The sequence below is a fragment of the Filicampus tigris genome, chromosome 22 (assembly GCF_054856515.1).
Source record: "Filicampus tigris isolate MCC_2025a chromosome 22, RoL_Ftig_1.0, whole genome shotgun sequence".
Lineage (NCBI taxonomy): Eukaryota > Metazoa > Chordata > Actinopteri > Syngnathiformes > Syngnathidae > Filicampus > Filicampus tigris.
In genome coordinates this window covers 1,615,925-1,642,916 of record NC_141238.1, presented here as the reverse complement: position 1 = coordinate 1,642,916, position 26,992 = coordinate 1,615,925, and the positions used below count along the sequence as shown (strand labels likewise).

The window sequence follows — 26,992 nt, the reverse complement described above, 5'->3', positions numbered from 1 at the left end:
GCAAATGCTGCGAGGGAGATTTATGAGCAGTCCAAGTCAATGCAAGCTAAAAATATGAGCATCGGGAGTGGTTTTCATGGCAGATTGCCTGGTCTTGCGGTCTTGCCATCTGCTCCTTTCAGGCTTGCCGCAGCATTCGGAGCGCTAGTTTTCTTTAGCCTCGGGTGAGCAATCGTCTCAAGGTAGACTTCGTTTTGAGGGAACTCGGGGATGTGAGCCGTGGGTAAGGCCGCGCCGTATCCCGCTGATTTATTTTCTATTTAGACTTTACGGTTGAACTCGCTGGAAAAGCCCCAAGCGCATGTCCAGTCAGACCTGTCTGCAACGAGTCAATTGTCTCAAAAGGCGAGAACGATAGAAAGAGAAATGTCAGCGTGGACTCGGGATTGGATGTCAAGAGCGGTTGAATAACACAGCGGCTTTACTTTGCTATCTGTAGGATTTGTTCATCAGTTGGGGTTCAAGTTCATACATTTATTGAATCAATATAACAGTGCTGGTGCTTAGAGGAAAAGTAGCCCTTGAGTGAGCGCACCATGTTTTGCCACTTCCTGTTTTTGTTGAAGCTTACGTTAAGACTGTTTCTGGAAGGTGATTCTTCTCACATTTTGGGGAAGAAAGTGAGTCGTTTCCAGACATGTCAATCGTATGGCAAGATTGCCTGGCACTTGCTTGGAGCTAAACAAGTGCCGGGATGTGTTGATTGAGAGGCTGGATGGTCCACTGAGGCGCTTTTCAAAGTGTCTTAAAAATAATTAGGTGGCGGAAAATGTTTTGTTATGGAGCGGTTGCCCGTCTTAATATCTTTCGGCTTCATTACTAATGCCAAAATAATGAAGTTGCCGCTTTGCGGCCAGTGAATAATGATATCATACACTCAAAGTCTGCATGTTATTGTGAGAAGACCGAACGACTCGTCAGACAACAGAAAGTATTTTGATGTCCGGGACAATATTTTTTATGCCGTAAATTGGAATTTAGTGGGCATGCTAATGGCATCCTGGCACTAGACGGGACTCTCAATTGCAGCATAAACAACAGATGTGAAATATGAGTTTGATTCAATAAATGGTCCATTCGAGGAATGTTGGGCATAAAACCCCTCCTGTTGCTGCATCGCCGTTTGAAAATCATTTGGACCTGCGCACAACTTGGACAAAAGCCCCAATAGATTGATTGATATGGATTGTGCATTTCGTTGCTCATGAAACAGTGTCAGATATAAACCCATTTGTCCATTTGTCGGAGTGTTTTGTCGAGTTCAAACGAGCGCCGAGCAATTAGAGGAGCCCATGTGTCAGAGCAAACAAGGTGAAGCAGCATTTAGCCGCTGCGCTGCACACAAACGGTCAGCCGCGAGTATAAATGCTTTTAAGTCCAGGTTAAAAGAAAAACAAATCGCAATTGAATTATTTTTCCCAAATCTTTCAGCCTTAGTTGAAATGCATGTGCAAGACGTCCATAAATGAAGCATTTCGCCATGTTGAGGTTGGGGCCGGGCGTCCTTCACTTTTCGTTAGATTCTCCTCTCTGCAGATAAAGATGTCCTTATGGAGATCAATATATATGGAAATACATCCTTGGAATACCTACCTATAGCAGGTATGTCACAGGTTTCAGTATTCACAGAGTAACGTAAACGAAGCCGACTGTCTCTGCACGGCGCCTATCCAATTACTGTCCGGAATACTAAAAGCTGCCACATGATGGACAGCTGGGCCGTCTGGCAGCCAAGGGATCTGAAGCCGGGAGCGGGATCTACCGTGGGGGGGGGAAATTGATTTCGATGCCCAGGCGGAACAAGTGAGGTGTAGTGGAAGCATGGCGAGTTATCTTCAAACAGGAAGAGTTGCTGGTGACACACACACACACACACGCCCAAGCACCAGCCGGTGGGTGTACTCGCCATGTGTGGCATAGGAGATTTGCTATTTCCGGCAAATAGCTTGGAAGTATATTCCCGCTCTGCGGATGCGCTCGTGGAAAAAAAAAAGGTGCCCCGTCGGATGCCTTTTCCGGGGCAGTTGCCGGCTGCTGGCACTACCCCAAAGAGCTTCCAAAACATGACGGAAATATTTATCTGGCCGATTCCCAACTTAGCCTGCCGGCACATCAAAACGGCCATCTTGGACACTCGTCACACAGTCAGCAACTGCGTGAATCCTTTTGGATGCTAAAACGGAGCCCCCAAAATGCTCGACTTGATTACATCTCCACATCGTATAGGCGTAGTGAGTCAGTTAAATTCAGGGAAAACGGCTATCCGCATTTGTGTCCTTCTAAAACACGCTTGATATAGTCATAAGAGGCAAGCAAGTGTTCGACTATCAAAAACAATTTCTCCAACTAAGCATTTCTGGCAGCACACAAATGGCTGTGATTTTCTCTCTTCATTCTTCCAGGCACGTATCTGCTGCCGCTACACTAGAGCAATAAGTCTTGAAAAATGACATTTGAAAGACACATCTTTATACATTCCGCCGACAAAGTCCCACAGACAGCCACTTTTCTCTGACACCACTCTCCGTTTGCTCCCTAAATCAAGTAGCATAGTTTTGCCATGTAACCAACACAATTGCGGGTTGATGATTTTTTTTATCTCCCATTTATTCCAAAGGCCCACCTAATCAGCAGTTCATTTGCATTTCCCTCGCCATTTATTCCCCCCCCCCCTCCCTTCGCAAGAGGAATGCATTTTCCATGAGGACGTTGTTGACATTCTTTTTTTTCTTGAATTCAAGAAAGCTGTCGTTTCCTTAGGGCCAACTATGAATAGCCACGTTTTCACAGTTTATTGAAAATAAGGCATCCGTTTCTGCTATATTCAGACAGCAAATATGTGGTCCGCTGATCAAAGGTGACGTTATCATATAGCGACGGCTTTTGGAGTGTAAATGCCTCGCAGTGCGTTTGTTTGTGCGCGCGTCTTCACTCGCACAAAGGAAGTAAACAAATCACCATGCAGGAGACGTCGGCCCTTCCGGGATAAATTGCTTATTAATCCCGCACTTTCATTCGTGCATCATTTACGCCGGCAAATGTGCCAAGCACAAGCGCTAGCGCTGGCGTAAATACACAAACAGCTCCCATTCTCTGTCGCGCTGCGTCAGACTAATCGCGCATTTCCTCACGCAACCCATTTCAATAATTTAGGCTTGTTTGTCTCAACCTTAACGCTTAAAAGCGAGACACGGCGCGCTGGTGTGTGAATATTTACCGCCGTCCAAGACGTTATGTATTTCCACTTTGCAACGAGTGTATCGATGTCCTCACGTCAGTGCCCCTCAGCGTTGAAACTGAGACACCGCGGTCAATTTGATCACGAAAGTGCTGCCGTGTTGTGTAGCTTCTCAAACGACATTACATTAATTTATTGGACTCTCAATGTTTAATTAGCCACCTGGCAGTCCGCCTATTCACTTCCCTATGGGTGATGGGACACATTGAATTCTAAACAATGATCTAATAAAAAAGCAACAAGATGAGGGGGGGGGGGGACAGTAAGATATTGTTGACCACTTAGTGTTGCGAGGATGGAAAAAATAGTACAGGAAGGGTAACGCTGATGGGAAGACATATGAAAGGAAGAATTAAAAATCAGGACGGGATGAGGAGGTGCAAAGGTAAGGAGGGCAGAGCATGAGTTGAAAGGGAGATAAGAAAGGAAAGATGAGTGATTAGTTGAAAAAAGAAGCTGAATGCGGCGCGGGAATGCGCGGGAATCCAGGCAGCGCTGAGGGGATATGAAACATCCTCGGGCGATGTTCCTCCGCCTCGCCTCTCTCACGGTGGAAAAAGACCCAAAACTTTGCCTTTTATGCCACGGCGCTGGAGACGAGCCTTGCGAGGAAGAGAAGCACTAAGAGGATGACGAAGAATACAAATGTTTCAATCTGGCCTGGCGGAGAAAACCAACGGGCCTCAACTCCCTCGCCGACCGGACATTCGCCAGTAACGGCGACGCGAGCACAGTTTCTCCGACGCGGCCAAGCACTGTCCCAGGCAGTCACGTGACCGTCCTTCTCTCCACGCGCCCCCTTTATGAGATTTGAACGGCATAGCAACCGTAACCAAGGGGGGTGACCAGCCGAGCTGAAGAGACGGAACCCGTGATTACATTTGTCCAACAAAGCGTGCTCATTTCAATTTCCGACACTTTGGCATGTTGTTGACGGCAGCGTCGCCATTCTTTGGACGCCGCGGCCCGCATGTTATTACCGCGACGCAAACCGGCCTGCAAAACAGCAGCCGGCCCGCCTCGCACGTGTCCACTTCGTTGGCAGCCGACAGTGCGAGAGGAATGCGACGTTTTGCTACTTTGATTGCCACGCGTGCTAAAGTGGCCTATTTTTTTCCCCCTCAAAGGCAGCGCATCACACCATTTTATTTACATGCGTTAATGCGCTACGATTCCCAGCGTGATACAAATAGTGCGGAAGGATCATAGGCGCACGTTTTAGCATGTAAACAACAAACATTATACGGCATTTAAGCCTCAAAACATTTGTCGTTACTATTGTGTAAAAGCAGCCGGTCTGAATCTACACTGTGAGTCTCAACTATTTTTAAAGGGGCACCCACGGGGCCGATGTTTGACGTCATGGCCATCGTGGAGGCTGTGATTAGCTACAAATAGATTTGGTGTCAGACATGAGGCACTTTCAAGACAGTGTCAATGACAGAAACCTTTGACTGCGGGGAAAAAATCATAATAATCGCATATTAAATCGCAATCACTATATTGATGGGGAAAAATGATTTAAGATGATTTTCCCAAATCATTCAGCCCCCATTTAAATCATTTTTTTTTTTTTAGAGCGAGAAACAAGATGAATCTTCGGGGTGATTTCTGGGAGCGCTGGTACTGTTAAGAAGAGATAGCGGCCTCTTTTCTAAGTGGCTTTTCTCCGAGATGACTATCAATTTTAATTCTGCGGGTTGGGACTTGGAATCTGCCAACTGTCTGAGACAATCAAAGAGAACTAAATAAGCGCGACGTGTCTTTAAAGGTAGAAAAGTAGGTAGAGTTGATGCAAGAAAAGCTCGGTGTACTAAAAACACTCGACCGTAATCTTCCATTCTCTGCAGCATCTTTATCAGAAGCCAAGTTATAGTCTATCGAGCGAGACGTTATTCACGGTAAGTGCCGTGACTGCTGCCGGCGCACGGAACAAGCTCACGGATGTGCACAGCCTCAGCAGAGGACATATCGTTTTCTTTATGTCACTTGTAAAAGAGCCATTTATAACTGTGAAATTCAGTCAATAAATTCCACTGCCCTCCATGGCCTTTTCTCCCTCGGCGGAACACATCACAAAATGTCACCATGAAACGCCTTCGGAATATTCCCCAAACTCTGCAATAAACAAGTGCGAGCGAAGACATCATTTACGCTGTAAACACCTCGGGCCTTCTTCAAAAGGACTTTCGCCCCCCCCCCCCCCCGCCTCAAAATAGTCTTTTATAGCATTAAATTTAACGCAGATTTTCCACGGCGGGCCAATTTTCTGCTTTTGTCCAGGAACAATCCTGGCTTCCCCCGTGACTCAGAGTCTATTGGCGTGGTTTTATGGTGAGTTGACTGCACCCTTGACTTGCTTCATGAGCTGTGAAGTCTCCACGGTAAACTTATAAGGGTCCAAGGTATTGGCGAGGGGGAATAAAACGCCGAATCAGCTGTCACGGCCCCATTTCTCCACGATGGCCCACTACATAGAAATGTACGTGTAGGGGGGAAAAATGCCTATCAGCTTCCTCAAAAGGATCACTTAAAGCGTACCTGTGGTGGTCAGAAGGAAAAATATATATGGTTTACCGACGAAAAACGGCATCCAAACGTGTTTTTGGTTACACTGGTCATATTAAAGCAATTTATAGCAGCTTACGTAACCTAAGAAAGCCGTCTTGGCCCGGCCGTCTCCCCAATTCGATGCAGAATTTTCTCGGTCGGATTCTGAGATTGCTCAGAGCGATTCTCACAATTTATCAAGAGTCAACACTGACGCAAGGTCCGTCAATCCGTCGGCGACGACGCCCGATTTTGCTTCCTCTTTGTCGGACAAAGCCGGTGCTACAGCGCATAATAAATAATCAGCCGCCGCACGCGAATGCTGAAGCCTGTCTGCGATGCGGGTCGGGTCACATCCTTTCCGTTTGAATGAATAAATAAATATCCGAGTCCGGGTGCCGCTTTCAAAGTCATCCAACCTGTGGGGTGGATACTGGGACATCTCGCTGTTGGATGAGGAAGAGGGCGGGGCTGACGCACTCGCTCGCGGCCTGCCTGGCAGTGAACTTTTTTTCTTTTTTTCCGGGAGGGTGACCGGCCATAACAAATGGGAACACCAGATATTCATCACACTTTACAAAACTGCTCTGTTTCCCCATCAATACCTCAAAATAAGTCTGCCACTATACCACAGAAACAATTTTAAAATTTTGAAATATTGTCAGCCCGTTTCCGCAGTGCATATATCAGAGTGAGGCGTTTTATGTTTAACCAGATCAAACCCTAAAACAACGTCGTCTTGTATATAACATGACATGGCATAATTGTACGATTTACTTCTTTGGGGCTGGGAAGACAAAAAAGTGAAACTAGTCTTTGAAGGAGACAAGTACAAGAAGCGCCTAAAAATAACCGTGCAAATAATGAGAACACATTATGCTTCACACGGAACGCTTCCCTGGCCTGTCATTAAGCAAACCGCAAATCTTCAAATGTCAGCACAAAGGCGCATGTAGACAAATACAACGTGCAATCTTGCTGTCATTTTCTGGAGATGACAGTGAGAGAACCGTCGGAAAGTCACCGGAGACCAAAACAGTCAGGGGAAATTAAAAATAGTCTTTGCAGTGTAACACATTTGAATGGGATCCGATCACCCAGCACTGCAAGTTGCTTCTTGCGATACGGGAGCAAATCTCATATTGCGTAAAGAGCAAAGATCCACCCATTATCTATACTGCTTATCCTCACAAGGGTCGCGGGGAGTGCTGGAGCCCATCCCAGCTGTCATCGGGCAGTCGGAGCTAAAATATAAACAATCCAAACGATATAATATGGCACATTCCCGCAGACTGAATGTCGTCTATTTATAACCTGTACACAAGTATGTAGCTGAAAACAATAAATGTGTCAGGCTGACAGGTCGCCTGTCAGCTCGTTAGCAAAGCCTCCCTCACCTCCCCTCGAATAATAAGAGTGAGTCCCAGACAGTTGTTGTTAAAAGTTGCGCAGTAAATTGCTTCGTCGTCGCACTACGAAATAATAGGCCAGGGTCACTCATTAAACTCAAGAACTCACCACTGAATGACTCGTAAGTGTGCTGTGTGGTTTTACATGCATGTGGCCATCGCATCATAATGCAAAATGTTGCAAAAAAAAAAAAAAAACGTTTTTTTTTTTTTTTTTAAATGACGTGTGAAAAAGAATGAAGGCCAGAAACCCAAACTTGATGCACTTTGATGTCATAGAGTATGAAATGCACATTTATGACGTGCAAAGCGCGCATTTGACGCAAGCCAGCCTCCGGCAGAACAAGTTTTGGATCAGAACTCTGCAGACTGACAGATGAGGGATGTCTCTGTCTCGCCGAGAGGCTGCGGCTAACCCTGACCGACCTCCAGGATCATCAGTTTGTAGAACATTGTGTTAGAAAGCCTCCTGGGATCTGAGTGGGGAGCTCTGGAGCTAATAGGTACAGATATCCATTTTCTTCCCTTGCTGTGCCTTCTACTGCACGCTGCAAAAAATGTCTACTAGTATAGCATTCTCCTGACACGGTCTACCTTGAATGGACCGGGCCAAAGCAATTAATGGTGGTCCGTCAAAATATAGCATTAGGTTGACATATATACACATGCACATATATACTAAAATATACATATATATATATATATATATGCATATATACATAATACAATAAGGAAATCAGCAGCTCGATAAGCAGCATCGATAATGGAATCGGAATTATCGCCAGATTATCAATTCCTATCCCTACCCACCTTGTCGCCATTAAGGTAAATGCCAATTTTGCTCATGTGCACACAATCTGTCAAAAATGAAATCCAATACTTCACTCCCACATGACGACATAGTGATGAACACTTTTTGCAGCGTTTCTCCGCCCGAGCAGACGGGAACCAGCGATGGTCGGGGCATAACCGACAGCACGCCTCGGCCAATCAGAGGAGGGATGCAGCGAGCTCCTCCGACGCCATTGGCTGACAGCCGCGGAGGGGCGGGGACTAAGTCTCATCCACTAATGACTGGCGAGGAGGCGGCGGCGCGTCGACTCGGTCCGCCTGACACTCAGTGGACTGGGAGAGGGATGCTGCCTCCGTCAGCCTCTCTGAGGACGCCGAGGGAAGGACACGCGTGAGCCCCTCTTTGTGTTTTGCACACTTGGACTTGTCACATTTTTTTTTTTGGTTTTTGCTCGTGTTGGGCGGCGAGGGGCTGAGAAGATCTGAGCAAAAGGACCACACAGTGATGACTGGCGTCTCGTCACCGGAACGGCGCACTTGACGGGAATATAGTCGACACTCGCTGCTTCGAGGACCGCAATGTTAAAAACGGTAAGTTGACTTGCATTTCAGCTCCAATTGTGCCGTGCTTTCTTTTTGTGTTGGATTCACCGCTGGATGTTTGTATCTGCGCAACGCACAATGCAAGTTAAGGGGGGGGGGGTATTCAATGATTCATGTGTTTTACCTCATGTTTCAGCCATTTGTGCTCCAGCTAAGTATAAAAAAAAACTGTGGCTTCTCAAAATACTTCAGTAGATGACGACAGTTTGACCAGTGTGCGTTTTTTTTTGTTGTTTTTTTTTTTGGCGCAACTATGCAGAATGCGCGTCACGCGAGCACGCGGACGGGCACATGCGTGATCCTGGCGTTCACATGCAAAATGGCTTTGCTGGATGGCGCAAAGTGTGCAAGTGAGGAGTCGCGCACTTGGATGTCCTCGGCCGCGGCTCGGGTTTCGCGAGCGCACTCCAGACACGTTTCGAAGAAATCCACGGGAACGGTGGCCATCCCATCCTCGCTCCATCTCTTCTTTCACCGTTGCCAACATGCCACAGAAGTGCGTGACATATTCGCAACCTTTTGTTTTGAGCACGCTGCCTCTCCCTCCCCTCCCTTGGGACATGCACACACTTCTTTCCTGTACTGTATACGCTGAACCGATTCGGCTGCCTTTGTGGCCCGGCTGTATCGGCACAGTGCATCCGATGCGTAATTAAAGCAGCCACTGTGAGGCATCTGTGAGCTCCCTCAGCATCATCGCTGCCGTGCGCGTGTTCGTGCACACCCACACAGCAGGCATCTGGCAAGAGCAAGAGGGGGTCTATGGGGGGGGGGGGGGGGGGGGGTGCTCTCTCCCATCCCCAAACCAATAGGGCGTTTACTATCCAGCCCTTTCCTTGCTCTCTCGATTCAAAATTTAAGTCATCCAGCGGCTGATGTGCTGGTTCACATTTCAAAGGCAGGTGGAGCACAAGACTCGTGTGAATGCCAAGAATACATTTGGGCCTTCACTGTGTCGCCCCCCCCCCCCTTAAAAAAAAAAAAAAAAAAAAAAAAAAACGCTCAGTGGAAAGGAACAGAGCATCATGTGCCACTTTGAAATGCTGACGATATCTCCACACACATGCTCGCTAAGAGTCCTTGTTTGAAATGACCCTTCAGGGCAAGCAGTAAAGTCTGACAAGGAGTTTATGATTATTAAATGTATTGTTTCTCCTTGGCAGCGGGACAAAACAAAGTAGTGGAGCACAGCACTAATGGCTGGCTTCATTATTTTGGGCACATTTGCTCCAAAACAAATCAATATTACATGTCCACAACAAGTCATATGCTTAACGTGAGTGGCTCAGGGAATTGACTATTGATCTCTCTGCAATAAGGTGAACGTGTGTGTGTGTGTGTGTGTGGTGGAAAAGATATTGTGCCCGCGGTGGCCTTGTGTAGGCTTGGAGAGCCTCGTTAATACAGCGTGGGTGTTGGGCTTTTACGCATTTCTCTGTAGAGGGCAGCAGGTCCCAGGGAGGTGACGAATGTGTGGGCATGGAGGGGTGCGTTCCAAACCAAATTAATCTCAGAATATCTCCGACGCTTGGTGCGATGACAGTCACGAGATGCCGCAGGATCTTGCGCCGGGCGAAACGCATGTAAACATATTCACAATACCACAGCGGGGGCGGGAGGGGGGCGGGGGGGCGTCGGCTCTCAGATCGTATCCTGTTCCCAAACGGACGTATTGAAATGGAAGAAGCGCAAATAGAGGGCACCAGGAAGATGGAGGGTGCGTGGTTTATTTGGGGATGGATTCGACAGACTGCATCAAAAAGCCCACAAAGCAAATATGAAAGGATTTGTCACTGTGGCTTTTTCGAGCCCGTATCTGAAAGGTCACGATGACATTTGATACCGCTTTTGTATCACATGACATTTGTAATTTACTTTTGCATCTTGAAGCCGTACAATGTCTTGATGGGCCGAAAAATATACGGGAAAACTTATCGTCACCGTGGCACCGGAATATGCGCGATCGCAAAGATGTGCACTTACATGTGGAATTGTAACTTGGACCCATCAGATGCACCCTTAACCCATTAAGGACGGGAGCGCATAACCGCGTTTCACCTTTCGACCTTTAAAGCCGGGTTAGGGAGAGCGGATTTCAACCAGTGGAACCCGTCGAACATGATGAGGCAATGACGATATTGACGTCTTTGTAGCAGAATAGAGGATGGTAATCGCAACTCGATTTTTTTTTTTTATTCAAATAGTGCTTCTCTTGCACCGACACATTATTTTTACATGTTCAATCGAAACGGTAAATGATAAACTCTGCCTGTGTGAAAGCCACGTCTGAGCTCTGGAATTCCTTCGGAATTATGTTTCTGTCTGCTACAGGGGCTGAGAATAATTTTGTAAGTGTTGAATTTCTGGGAAAACTTCAGGTTATCAAGAGTAATTCCAAAGGCGACCTTAGGTTTTGGGGAGCTGTTGAGCCAGGTGCTTTAGGCCTTCATGGGTTAAAGTGGAAGTCAACCCAAACATATTATTTTCCAGGAATATGTTCTATGCGGGCCCACTAGTTGAAACAAGGCAATATGATTAATATAAAATATGAGTTAAGTAGCAGAATCCACCCGTCTCAGGGGGCGGCCATTTTGTCACTTATGTCGACTGAAAATGACATCACAGACCCGCAGGGCTCAGATATCGACCAATCACGGCTCACCTGTTTTCTGATGTTGAGCTATGATTGGCCGGGTGGATTTTGTTGCTTAACTCGTATTCCACATACACAATATTAATCAGAATGTTGTGTTTCTACTAGTGGGCCTGCATAGAACATATTCTTAAAAAAAAATCGCTCCACTTGAAAATATAATGAAATACGCATTGAATCGTCTTAACATTAGCAGAACTGACAACTTCATTCATATGTTTGTAAAATGACAGGAAACCTCCAGTACCGTTCAGCCCTCCTGTCTTGTATTCATAGATAAAACAAGGGAAACGGAGTAGTTTCCTGAAAAAAAAAATAAAATAAAATAAAGGTAATAAACAGTGATATGAGTGCCATTGTGTAGCTTTATATCACAGTTGAACATCATTGCAACATAACACCAAAAATGGGAAGACAACCAGGATGACATCTCGGGGCTTCGGCCGCGCAGTCCATCTGTTCCTGCATTCGGATTGCGACATATAGCCCCTCAGCCCTGATGAATCAATGATGAGAATTTTTTCATATACCATCTTGTGTATAAGAAGACGTGTACATGGCACATTTGTGTGCGTTGGGTGAGGCAAAATTTGAGACCACGTGAAGTCATCAAGAGATCCGCGCTCGCCATAAACGCATTTCTATGGTGTATAATTCGATCTGCCGTGGGAACCTCCCCCTACAAACCTGTGGCCTCTTGACCCACCATATATTATTCATCTGAATATTGATAGCTGGCGCATCTCTGTGGCAGCACACTTGCCACGTTTGCACCTGCAGATTCAATTTGGCTCTGACTTTGAGGGATACGCCAGTGGCGCCGTTTCAGTCACTGCTCCTTCTCCTTGCCGTCGTTCTGGCCAGAAGCAACACACGGGACGTTATGCAGATTTTTTTTGTCAAGAGCGAGTGCGATTATGCCACCGTACCGATGATTGTTGGACTGCTCGCTATGCCTTTGACCTTATCCGTGGCGCCCTGAAGGTGGGTACCTTGGTTTAAGTTTAATAGATGCGGCGCAGTGCGAATTAGAAAGAAAACCCAATGGGGCTCTGTGCGTTTTACACCATAAGGCCACCGTTAGCTAAGTGATGCTGTATGTGTTCCCGTCTGTCATTAAAGCAGCATGGTCTACGAGCGCTCGATAGCGGCGCGCGGTGTGCTCGCCCACTTTGAGCCCAAGGGCAAGTCGTGTCCGGAGAAGGGCAGGAACAACCAGAGACGGGGTCCCGCGGTTAATTTGGAGCATCGATTTTGCATTAACGTCTCGCCAATGGCCTTAGCCGTACAAGCGCGGACGCAAGGCGGAAAAGCATCCAACTGGTGCAACGCGAACACGCGCCGACGCGCACGGGTTGCTTCATTATGCATACATGCCTCAAAGAAGGTTTTTTCCTTTAATGGACTTCCTTCTTACCTTGGTAAAAGTATAATAGTAAATCAATGAGGTGAAGGGCAAAGCGAGTGACAGGAAAGCCTTGCAGCAGTGCCCACCCACTGAGGGGCTTAGCCACAGCATTGGAAGTGGCTTGGTCATGTCAAGCCGGTGTTACACATGCTTACATATGTGGCGAGCAGAAATGCGCTATGAGAGATGTACGTATTTCATATCGTACGAGACATTCTCCAACCAATAAAGCTGTCGCTCAGCTTTGTCAACAGCACGCTCTTGCAACTGGAATCCTGCCCGCGTCGATATATATTTTCTTGCGCTTATGTAACGCATCGGTTCATAATAAGACACAAAAGGTGACCGCAATAATAAAGTGCACTTCCAGTCCACCGGTGACGGAAAGCACTTTACGGCAAATTCACATTTATGGATTCACGCACACGTTTGTACTGCGATGGTGGAGGCTGTCACACAAGGCGCTATGTGCCAATCACGCAGGAGCATTTTAAGGATAATTGTTTTCCTCAAGGACAGATCTCCATCGTGTCTTGGGAACATCGTACTACCAATTCCCGAATGGACTGTTCTACCCCTTTGATACACGCCTCTCCGTACGCCGCTTTTTACAGCCAGTGAACACGAGGGCAGGTTAGTCTGAGAAACACATCCAAACGGTCTAACGTGAGCCTGACCTGTGTAGTGGCAAGCAGAAAGTAACATAACTACATTTACGACGAGCATCTGAAAATTGGTATAAAAGGAGAAAGAGTTCAAGCTGATTTAGGAAGGGTGATAAACAAAAGGGCTAATTCTGTTCTAGTTCAACAGCGCCATGATAAAAAGGATTCTAATAGATAGAGGGGAGTGCAAACTCAAGAAAAATCAAATCCAAGACCACATATTTGGAAGAGAGCAAGGGATTGAACTTAAGTGCATTACCGATGGACGTCGAGGTCATTTGACTGCCCTTCTTCCGCACACATCTGACCTTTATGTCTTCCGAACACTTTTACCGCCACTCAGCGGAGGCAGTGCCGCCTTGTTACAACTTCGACCATTCAGGCCTTGTAATCACCTCCCCCGTGGGCCAATATGCTCCAAACAAAAAAAAAAAAAAACGACGTGGAGGTTTTCCAAAGGTGAAGTCTGACAAATTCCCTCTACTTTCTGCCACAGCCCACACCTAGCGTATTTTGTATAGTAAGTAATTTATTTACTTTCTTGCAGAAACTGTAGGTCACCCTGTAACCACACGGGGCAAAAATGAATACCCAACCTGCGGCAAAGCAATCATCTTTATGTCCTTGCTCCACTAAATCGGATCCAAGCCCCATGAAGCCAGAGGGAAGATTTATACCCCTTTTCAATAAACAGCATAAAACAAACAGTTCCGCCCGGTCGTTGGGTGACATGGTGGACTCGAGTCAGCCAGCAGGCCTGAATTAGTGCCGCGGAGCCACCCGGACCAACGCTTTGTGCCCCTGGTGTGAACACTCATTAATTTAAAGTGGTCATATCTCACTGGTCTCCAATCAAACTGTATTTGTGCCATTACTGTCCAGAACAGCCTCAGCACATAATGCAGGTGGCCCGGTGGGAAAGTAAGCGTGAGGCGCTGCCAAGAGCTGAATGAAAAAGCTTTTCACCTTGAACTGTGATGAAAACTCATCCAAATTCAGGTTTGTCATGATTAGCCAGACAGAACTGCTAAAGGTGTGCACAAACGATCAATAAACGGTTTAATCTGGGAACATGTGTCAAGAAGTCCGATCCCCGTCTAAATCATGTGCCTAGGTAACATATAAAAATGCAGAGACACACAACGCAAACGCAAAATGCCCACCGCGGAGACTCCGAGACATGCCGCATGAATGAGCCCCTTCCCGTTCATCTTTTGACACCTGGGTGCTCGTGTTAGCTCCATGACTGAACACCTTAGACTGACCTATAAAGGACCCCCGATGGCTCCCGTCCAAATGTCAAAGCCGAACGAGTGTTAGATAGTTTCAAGACTTTTAGCCAGCTGTTGACCACGTAACTCTCGGGTGGAGATTTCAAAGACTTTCCTGTCACAATTTACGCACATCCATCTTGTACCTTGAACTCCAGTCAAACAGCAACCACTTCCCTAACATTACACTCTGTGTTTTCCAGCAATTGTGCTGCGGCATTGACTACATTCTGTTGAGTTCACAGCGGTCAACACAACATCACCGACGCCATGTCGAACTGCTCTTTTTGGCCTCTCTCCAGATCCTGACTCTCTCTCTATAAAACATTACATGGGTTATTTTAGCCAAACCTTAATTACATCAATACGGTGGCAAATAACTTTGCTGGATCCAGGGTTGAGTTTGGAACCAATGGAACCTATTGGTCATGCCCAGTTCCAAACAAACTGCCGATTATCATTACGAGAGACATATTCTCTTTTATTGCCGAGGAATTGTGTTTGCAAGACACACTGGCCTGTAAATTGTTAGTTAAGCCGTCCTAATCCTACCCTACATTTAATCAATGCGGGTGAGATAACGCTGAGCGTTAAACAAAAAAAAGGGTAATGATTCCCTTTCTCAAACCGTCACAAAATACAACTGAGGCATTGCTCCCACTGGCCGGAGTGTTCAGTAAGTAGTTCATGTCCACGATGAAGCTCAGCCTGTTTTATCAGAATGCTTTGGGTGTTGCAGCTTAATCAGGTGCCGGGTTGCCTTAGAGAAACACTCCAACTCCCCTTGCCCCATATTCCCTTCCCTCCCTCTTCTCCGTCAGTCTCCAGTCAAGGCCGGAGCAAAGGTTGAGAAATGAACCCCTGGCGTGGCTTTGCCGGAGGAGCAAACCGCAGCATTTCTGCAGCGTTCACGGCTATTTATTTATATATTTTCATTGTTCTGTATTTTATTCCCTGCGTCTCCCTTGTGGCCACTGAGGTGGAAACAGAGACCGTGATGAAATGAAACCATTTCTCTTTTCGTGTTCTCGCTTTCCAACCATCGTCACACTTCATCCTCATTTTATCTGCTCTCGCAGGCCCGAAATATCACAAGCACCATCAAAACCCATCTCTTCATTAAGGGGCATTTACAAATGTCACGGTACAAATTCAAGCCTGAGCCATAGCCACGGGAGTAGGTCATAATGTTATGGTCACAATAACATGAGACAAAACTGCATATTTCAGAGGCACTTTGCTTGAAGAATAATAATAATGAGAAAAAAAAAAATTTCTGTTAGAATTGAAAACAGAAAAGAAAAGACTCACTATATTCATTTTTAGCTGTACAATCCCATTCGTGGCCAATGTGATGATGGCGGAGACATTAATTACGCTGATTCCAGAATGTGCATTGTTTGCCGTTCGTGCCTTCAAACAGCTTTGTGAAAACGGCACCTGGGTCAAGCTTGCAGTTTCATTGGCTGCGACTTGTTGCTATGGTGACCGACATATTCCAGAGATCTGAAGGAGCTTGCCATGTGGCTAATGCTTTAGCTACAGGATGTCTGCCGGTTAGGAATTCGAATAAAGCTTTTGTTTTAACCAATAATAGACTGGCATGAGAACAAATGCCATTTTGAAAGGGCTCGTGCCAAGAAGGTCAAGCATTTTTAAAACCATGGCTCTGTATAAAGTGGGTGTGAATAAATGTCAACATACATCGCTTGGCCTCTCACAAATGTCAACATGTCCAAATGCTTTGCTGTTACATGTTATCACGTATTGACCACTGTGATTCATGGCATGTTTGTCTCATAGGTCGGAATGGACCGGGCTGTGGACGACAATCAGCGAGGACAGCTGTCTTTCTAGAGAAAAGGACAGATTTTATGGGTGCCCGTGAATGTGCTAAATATAAGTCCCCGCATCCCTTCCAATTCCGCTGGTCTACCTGACTGCAGTCCGGCCCTGCACCCTGACTGTGAGTGATTAGTAATTGCCTCCAAGGGCAATTGCGCAGCAAGACGACAACGACGACGACAACAACAACAACAGCAGCGGCGGCAAGGCGAGACTCTTGAGAGTTGGGAGCCCTGCTGCAGTGGAATGTGGAGGTGGCAGGGCTGGTGAGTCATTCACCTCAGCAGATGCAACAAATTATTCATCACCCGTGAACAGACAAGAATCCATAATTTACGAGGACCAATTTCCGACTGGAGACCAATATGAAGGACGTGTCGTTCGCGGATCGTCTCTTTGTCGGCTTGGCCATGGCCTCTTTTGTGGTGGCCGCTGACAAAAGGCCGGACTGCCCCAAACTCTGCGTGTGCGAGAACAGACCCTGGTTCTCTCCCAGTTCTGTATACATGGAGGCACAGACTGTCGATTGTAATGATTTGGGACTATTTAACCTGCCAGAGAAGCTACCCGTGGGCACACAAGTGCTGCTGCTGCAAACAAATAACGTTGCAAAAATAGACAAGCCCTTGGATTACCTGGCCAACGTCACAGAGATTGATTTATCGCAAAACAACATCTCATCCATGAAAGACGTCCGTCTTGGCATTCTGCCTCAGCTTCTGTCCCTACACATGGAGGAGAACCGGATACAAGAGCTGCCCGACCAAAGTCTGGCGGATGTGGCAAATCTTCAGGAGCTCTACCTGAATCACAATCTCATTTCCTCCATTTCCAAAATGGCTTTCCAGGGTCTCAGCAAGCTTCTACGGCTCCACCTCAACTCCAACAAGCTGAAAGTCATTCGCAGGGAGTGGTTCGAACCCGTGCCAAATCTGGAGATTCTGATGATCGGTGAGAATCCCGTGCTTTCTATCGATGAGATGAATTTCAAACCCCTCGGCAGCCTCCGCAGTCTCGTTCTCACCAGAATGAACCTGTCTCGGCTCCCTGACAACGCTTTGGCCGGCCTGGACAACTTGGAAAGCATCTCCTTCTACGATAACACTTTCCCCGAGGTGCCGCATTCTGCCCTGAGAAATGCAAAAAACCTGAAGTTTTTGGACCTGAATAAAAACCCAATCGCAAGAATACAGCGAGGGGATTTCGTGGACATGCTCCATTTAAAAGAGCTAGGGATTAATAGCATGCCGGAGCTGGTTTCCATCGACAGCTTTGCCCTCAATAATCTGCCCGAGCTGACTAAAATAGAAGCCACCAACAACCCTAAACTCTCCTACATTCACCCGAACGCTTTCTACAAACTGCCACGGCTGGAAACGCTAATGCTAAATGGCAACGCGCTCAGCGCCCTCCACAGGATTACGGTCGAGTCGCTCCCAAATCTCAGAGAGGTGAGCATGCACAGCAACCCCATTCGCTGCGACTGTGTGGTACGCTGGATGAACATGAACAAGACCAACGTTCGCTTCATGGAGCCCGACTCGCTGTACTGCGTCGAGCCTCCGGAGTACGAGGGCCAGCATGTCCGACAGGTGCACTTCAGGGAGATGATGGAGATCTGTCTGCCGCTCATATCTCCCGAAAGCATGCCGGGGCATATCCGAGTACGCAGCAAGAGCTCCGTTTCACTCCATTGCCGGGCTTTTGCCGAACCAGAGCCGGAGATCTACTGGATCACTCCGTCCGGGAAGAAAGTGATGCCCAACACGGTGTCCCAAAAGTTCTACATGCACCCCGAGGGCACCTTTGACATCTACGACATCACCGAAAAAGAAGCCGGCCCTTACACCTGCGTTGCCCACAACCTCGTCGGCGCTGACCTCAAATCAGTTTCAGTTGAGGTGAACGGATATTTCCCCCGGCCCGCGAACGGTTCCCTGGATGTCAAGGTCAAGTCGGTGGAGACAAACGCCATCCTGGTTTGGTGGAAGGCAAGCCCGGGCACTCTGGCTCCCAGCATTAAGTGGTACGCCCTGTCAAACGCTCGCCATCCTGCCGCTTCGTTTTCCACCAGGGTGCCCTCTGATGTCCAAATATACAACCTCACCCGTCTCAGCCCCGCCACTCAGTATATAGTATGCGTGGACGTCCGCAGCGTCCACTACCAGCATGACGCCAAATGCGTCAATGTCACCACCAAGGGATTAGAGCTCGCGGCCAAGGACGCAGAAAAATGGGACACGGCGCTAATCACATCCTTTGGTGTGCTCCTGGCTGGGATTTCAGTGGGCTGTCTGCTTATTTATGTGTCTCTGAGGATCCACCAACTTAATGGGGATTTAAGGGAATGCGACTCCAAAGCTTTGCTGCTGCCAGCAAAAGCTGCCGGCGGGCGCCCCCCTTTCTTTACCAAGCTGTGGTTTTCAGGCAGGGCGCTGCCGGGTGGCGCGGAGGTGAAAGCCACGGTCGTAAACGTGTCCGACGATGCCTTTTAAGGAGCTACGACAATTGGACTCGACTGCAGGCAGGGGCGGACAGCGATGTCATACTGTTTAAAAGGCAAACCCATTGCTGAGCCCCTGCTCAGGTACTCTGGCAAGACTTCTAGCGGACTGGGACGAAACGGTGTCAACTCCAAATGGCTGCTCTCCCTGTTTCAACCTCGGCCGATGGGGTGGCTTTGTAAATGCGACATCGAGCAAAGCGCACGGCGAGCGGACGGGGCATCCGCTGCCATTTGGGTACGGTTGGTCCAGAAAACACAGGTGGTGGGAAGAAAGTTAAGAGGAGATGAGCAGGACGATGACGAGAAGGTCGGGTCAGCTCTCTTGTAACTGACTGTTCAATTTGTCCCGAGTTGTGGAAATGTCTGTGTGGTCCCAAGCAATACCGTCTGTGCTTTGTCAAACATCCATAGACGAGTTAGCGATACAGTAATAACACCTGTCTATACCGGGGAAGGAGATTTAGTAGACTAGACAAATAACAGTGAACTATGGTGTAAAGCCTTTTGATGAAACAAACCCCTCCCGTCTTTTGTATTTAAAACGCATTCTTGATTTTTCATGGAAATATCGTTATATATTCTATTATGTTAATGTCGCCACAAATCCTCTGTATCGCAGCAGTTTAAATAATTGGCTTTGAATTAAGGCAAGCGGCCGACTATGTTTGATTACAACGTCACATTAAGCTTAATGGAATTCTGCTCCAAAATGGCTATCTTGAGAAGAAAAGCCGTGTAGTTCTCTTTTCAACTACGACTGGGGGGAAAAAAAATGCAGAAATGTTGGACTACAACAAGTACGAAGCCGAGTCGTTTGGCGTACCCTGGTAAGTGCCTAAAAAAGAACTACATTTGGTTGGAAGAAGAAGAAGAGGAAGAATCGAAAGAAATATGCCAGTAGCAGCGAAAAAAAAAAAAAAAAAAAAGACAACATGACTATGTACTCATTGCAGAATCACAAGCTATTCTCCAGTATGACGTGAAGAATAATACCCTGTCAGTATTTTTAGCTCACATATTTTAAAAAAAATATTTCCTTGTTGCTTTGGGTGTAAAGTTAAAAGCCATTTTTATATTATAACTGTTCTATATGTGATCTGCGGGCACAACAGACTTATTAAGCAAAGTGCTAAGAAAAAAAAAAATAAATGTCATTGTTTCTTTTACAAACAACTGCCAATGTTTGCTCTTTCTTTAAAAAAAAAAAAAAAAAAATCTCATTCGCTTGTCTTAACGGTATTTGTGACGATTGGCGCAATACTGTGAACATTTCGGGAAAAAAATATGGACACACAGAGGATGTGAAGCGCTTCCTGACAAAACATCTTTTGCATTTTCTGCTCAATGAATGGTTGACAACACCATTCTGCACCAAAACATGTCAAAATGCATGTTGCTCACATACACACTTGCGCAGTGCACTCAAACGCACTCGTCTCTCTCTCTCTCGCAAAATTTACATTTTTAAAATTTCATGGTAGGCTGCATTTTGGAACCACACCACGACTATCCAGGCTATTTTTTTTTTTGACGGTTTAAAAATGTCATCAGGCACGTTTGTCCGTTTTTTTCTCCCCTGTGTTTTGGCCACCGGAAACACAGCTGTCAGCCTTCGCTTTCCGAAGGGAGCATTTTGACACGGGTTCTTTTCGGTTGCGCCGAACCTAATGAAGTGTCCCGCGAGTGTCTATATTTGACTGTTAAAAAGTCCCACAAGTTGAATGGCTGAGAGAAACGAAGAAAGCAGCGTGCTTAGTCATGGACAAAATGTCCCTGAAGTCTGAAAAGCACAGCAGGCAGGAGTTGCGCGGGAGTGTGATGGAGGCCATTCAAAAGCTACAAGACTGGCATTTTATTGGGGCCGCTGAATTATCCGGCGCGCAGAACATTTGGTGCGAGAAAGTCAAGCATGATGAATGGCTGTCAGGCACCGAGCGACACGGTGGATTTATCAAACGGGGCCCGGCGCTCGTACGTCAGGCCCGGCCTTCAGCACCACGGACAGAGGCTCTTAGAGGTGAGCCATCTGTCAAAGACAAAGGGAGTTCAAATACGACACGGGCCGCTCCTCAGGTAATGCCTGAGTCAGGCGCCTGGGCACCTGCCGCAAATATGCAGGGAGGTACGAAGTAGCGCGACAAAAATCTGAATGCGGCGCGGTGGCGTGCAAACGCAGGAAGCGAGATGCGCGACAAACAAACACAATAAAAGACCTGAAATGATCTCATCTGTCTTTACGGAAGCAAAATGGATGTCAACTGAATCTCATTTATCCTCCCGTCTCTCCCAATCCCACACACGTGCATTCCTCGACGCTCACATTGGCAGGCATGTTTTTTTCGTCTTTCCATTTTTACAGTCGGAGCAACCTATATTAAGAAGAAGAAGAAGAAAAAAGACAACCTCTCCGGGTTTAACTTAAATCCGACATGAAAAGAACCAGAGAGCAGTCGACATTTAATCTGCTGCCAGGATGGGAAAATGATGCTTCCCGCTGCATCTTTAGTGATTTGAAACACTCCAATCACCTTGTTCTTTTTTAAGACAAATCTGCACCAAAGCTGATATTAAAGTGAGAGCTGAACCGCACTGATTATTGCAGACTCGTTTTAATTTCGCAAGGGTGGTTGTCAGCGGGCCGGCAATTTGATGGCGCGATCCAACATGAGGAGCAGGTCCAGTCTCTATCTACACATCAAATAACCGATAGTCTAAATAGCTTGCCCATGAAATTGTTTTCTTCAAATGGCCCGATTTCGAAGGAAAAATCTCTTTTCGAGCACGGCTGTCTTAAAATCCGACAACCCTGCGAGAGCCGCAAAAACGCAAACCGCGCCGGAGCCGCTGCCGGCACTTTTATCCGTTTGAATTATACGCTTATTAAAGTTACAAACTTCCCCGCGGGTCAGCTGGCGTAGCTACAGGCGCCCACGTTCAAATGAGAAGTGAAATGTCAACATGCATTTACAGTCCTGCTGCTCACACAACTGCTGGCTTGTAAGAGTCCTTTATGGGTGCGGGAACAAGCAGATGACCTATGAATTGCAATAACAAAGCCCCGATTGCTTTTAATAGCACGGTTAAAAATGGATTGGCCTCACGGAGCCATATACTTTGAAACATGTACAGCGTATTTACACATCAGCGCAATCTGATATGGATGGAAGTAAGCCTTTGGCAGCGGCGAATGGCATTCGTGCGTCTGTGTTTGCAGCAGACAGGTGACACCAACAAAACCCGATTGAGATGCCCTCAATACTGGGCACTGAATTGCATGTCCACTCACTTTAACAGATTATGCGCTGTTGGCAAGCGGTGCGAAAGCGGTGGGGGCTGCGAAAACGAAAAGAGGGGTTTGCCGCTAACAGCGTGACAAAGAATGAAAAGAAAATAGAAGAGGGAAAATGGTGGTAGAGCGGCTCTCGATCCGAATGTCGAAATCTCACATTTGGTTAAACCACCTCACCACCTGCCATGGATTTTGGTCTGTTTTCATGCCGCTTCGCCTCCATTTTTGCTTGGAGGTGTGCCGTGAGATTTTCCCAAATGTGAAACATGTACCTTGGCTCAATAAAGGTTGGAAACGGTTATTGATTGGGTCCGTAACGTGTCGGCTAATAGACCAAAATGTTGATCATTGTTTTCCAAAGTACAACACAAAGCATTTGAACTATTTTAGTTTGAAAAAAAAAAAAAGTATCTACAATGTCATTGAAAAACAAATCACTTCATGTGATAATCGATTCATTGTTGCAATCATTTTTGAAGGCACTTCAAAAAATGTAGACTCAAGTGGAAAAGTTCTTCGGGCCGTACTGTATGCGCACAAATGTGCATGCAGCACTTTGATTGCAAACCTACAATGTGCTGCATATCCGGAAGAGTCGAGACAGGCTGCCACAGCAGATTTGTCAGGGCTCGTCACAACTCCGCCGGGGGGGCTGCGCGCACATCTCACTTCGCCCGGGCCTCTTAAGTGTCTACCTTTGCATAAATATTACTCGCAACGTGTCAACGTGCAGATGAAAATGAAAACGACGCCTTTTAGCGGCCTCGGCTTGGCTGTCGCAGCCCCAGCAACGCGAGCGCACATTCCGTCGATTAGTACGCTAACCCGCTGCTCTATTTTTAACTGCAGACGGACGCGTGGCCGGCGGTTGAAAGCCAACGCCAATAAGAGGTTTCTCGAAGTAAGTAAGATAACATATTGACGGATGCAGCCCTTTTGCTCTTGCAGCGGTGGTGGTGGTGGGGGCTAAGGGGAAAAAAAAAAATAAATCAACAAGATTGAATGTGGCAATGATATTACTCCACCGAGAGCTTTTCCACTAATTGGAAGACGCGATGGCTGCGCCTGGCTACCTACCGGCTGCCTTTGTTTCACGTCGCCCTCCGTGACGCGGGTGCGCCGCGCCCGACTTTGGCCCGATCAACGCGGCGACTAATGAGCGGCGCGCACGCGTGTGCTCAAATCGCGATTAATGAGGACCAGGACGAAAGATGAGGAGGGGAGGAAATTGTTGCTTCTCACTTGGCGTCAAATATATGGATGTGCGGTTGCACTGTCGGTTGCACAGTGGCGGTAGCCATCGGGCTCATTAGTGCTACTCGGGCTGATATTCATCATCAGTGCATATTAAAGTCCTGTTGTGAATCAGCGGTAGAGTCGGCGACAGCGACTCCCTCTCGGTACTTTCTGCCAACTGGATTCATATGCATAAGCAGACTCTCGTCCTAGGGTTAGCTTTTTTTTTTTTTTTTCTAATCACAACAGGTGGCCTTTTTTTTTTTTTTTTTTTTCCCTTGAACACAATGAAAGCAGCCTCGCATTGTCGACGCAAGAACGGATCACATTTGAAGAGGACATTTGGAAGACCTGCAGCGCCAACCATCGCGATCTGCACCGCAAAGTACACATTGCACAGATGCACGTTCACACCACGGGATAAGCGTCGCTATTGTCGCCCGGCCCCGGTGCCTGAAGCTAATTACGCCCGGGACTATTGTGCCGTTCGCCGTAATAATCCGTGTTATCTGGGGGAACAAACGTTACTGCTTCTGCGACAATGGAACACATCAATCACGAATAGTGCAGATAAAGCAACGTGTATGTTGCGCGGCATTGCCACAGAAAAGCTTAGGATCAGAAAGCTTTGCATTTGTTTCTCACGTCGAAATGACGACGTAGTTCATGGCACACAGATTGACGAGGACAAGGCTGCCCGAAAAACAAGAGGGGCCGGTTTGCGTTTTCTCTCCACGCAGCAATCAGGGAGAAATATCTGCGCGCGCATCTCGCCGCTCTGTCAGGATTGTTTACGCCGATATTTGAAAGTTAGTCGAACACGGCAAATGAACACAAATGGCGGCGCTCCACCATCAATCATCCCGCCGGCCCACCGGTGGCTTTGAAAGGCAACCGTACGAGTCGGCGCCGTGCGCAGCTTGCGGGAGGCGGCGACTAAACAAGCCTTCGGTTCATTACACGCTTCCCTGCAAACTAGAACCACCATCCTGCCTTTGATCTTCATTATACTTTTGATAGATTCCTTCTGTTTCCTTCCCTTTCTCTCTATGGCTGATGTGTCCCCCCCCCCCCATCCCGTCCTCCAGCCCCGTCTTATTTTTCTCCCTACGTAGCGATATTGAATGGCCATTCCTGACTGATGATAATTGAATTCGGCGTAAATAATGACGCCAGAGCATTTGCATGGGGAGCGAAGGCAGCGGGGTGGCTAACAATCGGCTATTCTCCATAACGTAAGCATCCACAGTGATGTTTCTGGATTGCGGCTGCTCAAGTGAACAAAACAAAATAAATTGCGTCGTGTTAATCGTGCCTCTCGAATATTGCCACATTCATGACTGTCCCAGTAACGAATGATTCCTTCTGGAGGCCACGTATGGGAATGAAAAGGGGCCATTTAGTTGGGCGAAGGCTCACGACTACGGACTACATTCTTCAGAAGATCAGTGAGCAACGTGTCAGGGGAAAAAAATGGCGGAAAAAGACTTACAAGCTGTTCATGATTACAACCAGAAGCCTCATATTGATGTATTCTATCTGAGAGACATCTGTAGAAAAGAACATGGGTGATAACGAGGAACGGTTTTCCATGTCAAGGACCGCGGGGTCATTACGGGATCTTGATTCTTAAAAACAATTCTTTTTCTCTTGATGGGCTTTTGTGCCAGATGCGCAGAAACGCAGAGTTGGCTCAGCCCCCCCCCCTCTAAACTCCATCATTCGGTTCAATTGTTGTGCTTTTCCTCATCGCTACAACAGCTGTTATTTTTTTCCTTTTGTCATCGGGCCGCCGCCGTGTGTTTTCATAGTTGAACAACCCAAAGTGGGTGATGTTCATGCGGCGTGATATTGAAGGCAGACAGACTCCAGAGGGACCGTCGACAGTCTCATCAACTGACTGAACAAGCGAAGGCATGCGAGTGATTTTTGTTGACGCTCTGAGACGCGCGGCTCCCCGAGCACAACAAAGGGACATGCGTTCTAAATTTATGCCGCCACTCAAGTGTCAGAAATATTGATCACCATGGGCAGAAATTAGCTTGCCTGTCAAAATAGAGCACTACAAATAAAAGGGGAGGGGGGGAGGGGGTCCCTTGAACATAGAAAAATGTAATGCCACACTCGATAGTAATTGCTCGAAATTTTAACTTAACTCTGTGGTGTGGAAGTACAAAAAAAAAAAAAAAAAAAAAAAATGCTCCAATGTTATGGAAGTGACTTGACTAAATTGAGGCGCAACAGCTTTTTTTTGGCCGTTCGGGAATTGGAGCATCAAGCATCAGGGTGCATCTGATGCTAAAGGGAAAAGTGGAAATGAGCCAGACTCTTTTTTTTTTTTTTTTTTTTTTTAACCCTGGGAATGGCAGCCAAAAGGAAATGGTTGAAATGCAAACACACTCCGTTTTGTTTTGACTTACTCCCCCTAACCTAGCCTAATTTAAAAATCACTCTTTTCGACCGAGGCGTGTAGGTATAGGATGAACGCATCGATCGGCCTTGTCGCTCGATTCCGTTCTGTCGTGATCCGAAGTTTCGCCGGCAAAACTCGCAAACGGCCGCCGCGGCGGTCGAGCAGGAAACAATCACAAAAACAACGACAAACATCGGCGTCGGGAGAAGACAATGGCAATCGATCAGGCATTCGATGAGAGAGGTGGCATCGCTCCGATCAGATTCATTAGTTTTCCAGCCACTCTGACATTTCCATTTGCAACACTTCAATTGGCAAAATAAAATAGCCGCTTGGCTCTCATCCCTCAGCTCTGTGCGGGGTAATCACTTCTGCACCGCATCATATATTCTCCCCCTTGCTCGCGCCATCCCTCAGAGTGCAGCCTCATGGTGACAGAGTACCAACGCATGTAATGTTTAGAGCGCCATTTCCGCCAGTCACTGCAATTCGATCCATTACATTTTTGTGCGTCAAATGCACCAAAAATAACCAAACTGTACCGCTGCACTGGTCACTATCCAGTCGCAAGACCCATGACCTCCGACTGAGACTTTCTTACACTGGACAGTACATTTCTCCCTAGAAGCTTTGGGGCTTTTCAACATGCCGTTTGGAAATGTTGTTTATTACGACTATTTTACTTCCGTCAAAGGGTTGCCGACAATTTTGTCGATGTGTGCCGCGATCCCCGTCCTGCCTACCATACCTGCCGCCATGGAAACACAAGTCAAACGTGCATGTTCCAGTGAGCCGCGCCACATAGCATCCCTTCCTTCAGGCTGCGGTCACTCGTTTACGCCCCCCCCCCCCAGGGAAGGGCTCCTTTTCAATTTTTCATTTCCTTCCGATCACATCCTCTCCCTCGCAGTCTTGCTCTCCCCGCATACCCAAACAAGTCCTTTCAAGTGCGGCCATCTCCTAGCATCACCATCAGCCGTCTCTCAGCCGTCCGTTCCATTTAGATGCAACTTTTTGACTCCTCCGCGTCGCGGGTCAAGCGGGCCCTTTTTCCCGCCCCCAAACGGAGTCTTGGAACAGAGGTAAATTAAACAAATTGAGTGGCGGGAGGGAC

General features: G+C 47.2%; 1 protein-coding gene and 1 long non-coding RNA gene across 4 annotated transcripts in view; one reads left to right on the top strand and one right to left on the bottom strand.

Annotated features, from left to right (window-relative positions):
• The first annotated feature begins 8,269 nt into the window (after positions 1-8,269).
• Positions 8,270-19,883, top strand: lrrn3b (leucine rich repeat neuronal 3b). Its single transcript, XM_086021887.1, has 2 exons — positions 8,270-8,580; positions 16,393-19,883. Exon 2 carries the CDS (start codon positions 16,800-16,802, stop codon positions 18,927-18,929), a length of 2,130 nt encoding a protein of 709 aa, XP_085878013.1. The 5' UTR covers positions 8,270-8,580; positions 16,393-16,799; the 3' UTR covers positions 18,930-19,883.
• Positions 11,654-26,992, bottom strand: part of LOC147126378 (uncharacterized) — an 84,914-nt gene continuing 69,575 nt past the window's right edge. The window contains exon 3 of one of the 3 annotated variants that reach the window (XR_015084632.1): positions 11,654-11,741. This is a non-coding gene — a long non-coding RNA (uncharacterized LOC147126378). The remainder of the gene's footprint in view (positions 11,742-26,992) is intronic. The other 2 variants (XR_015084631.1, XR_015084630.1) reach the window with 2 other exon arrangements.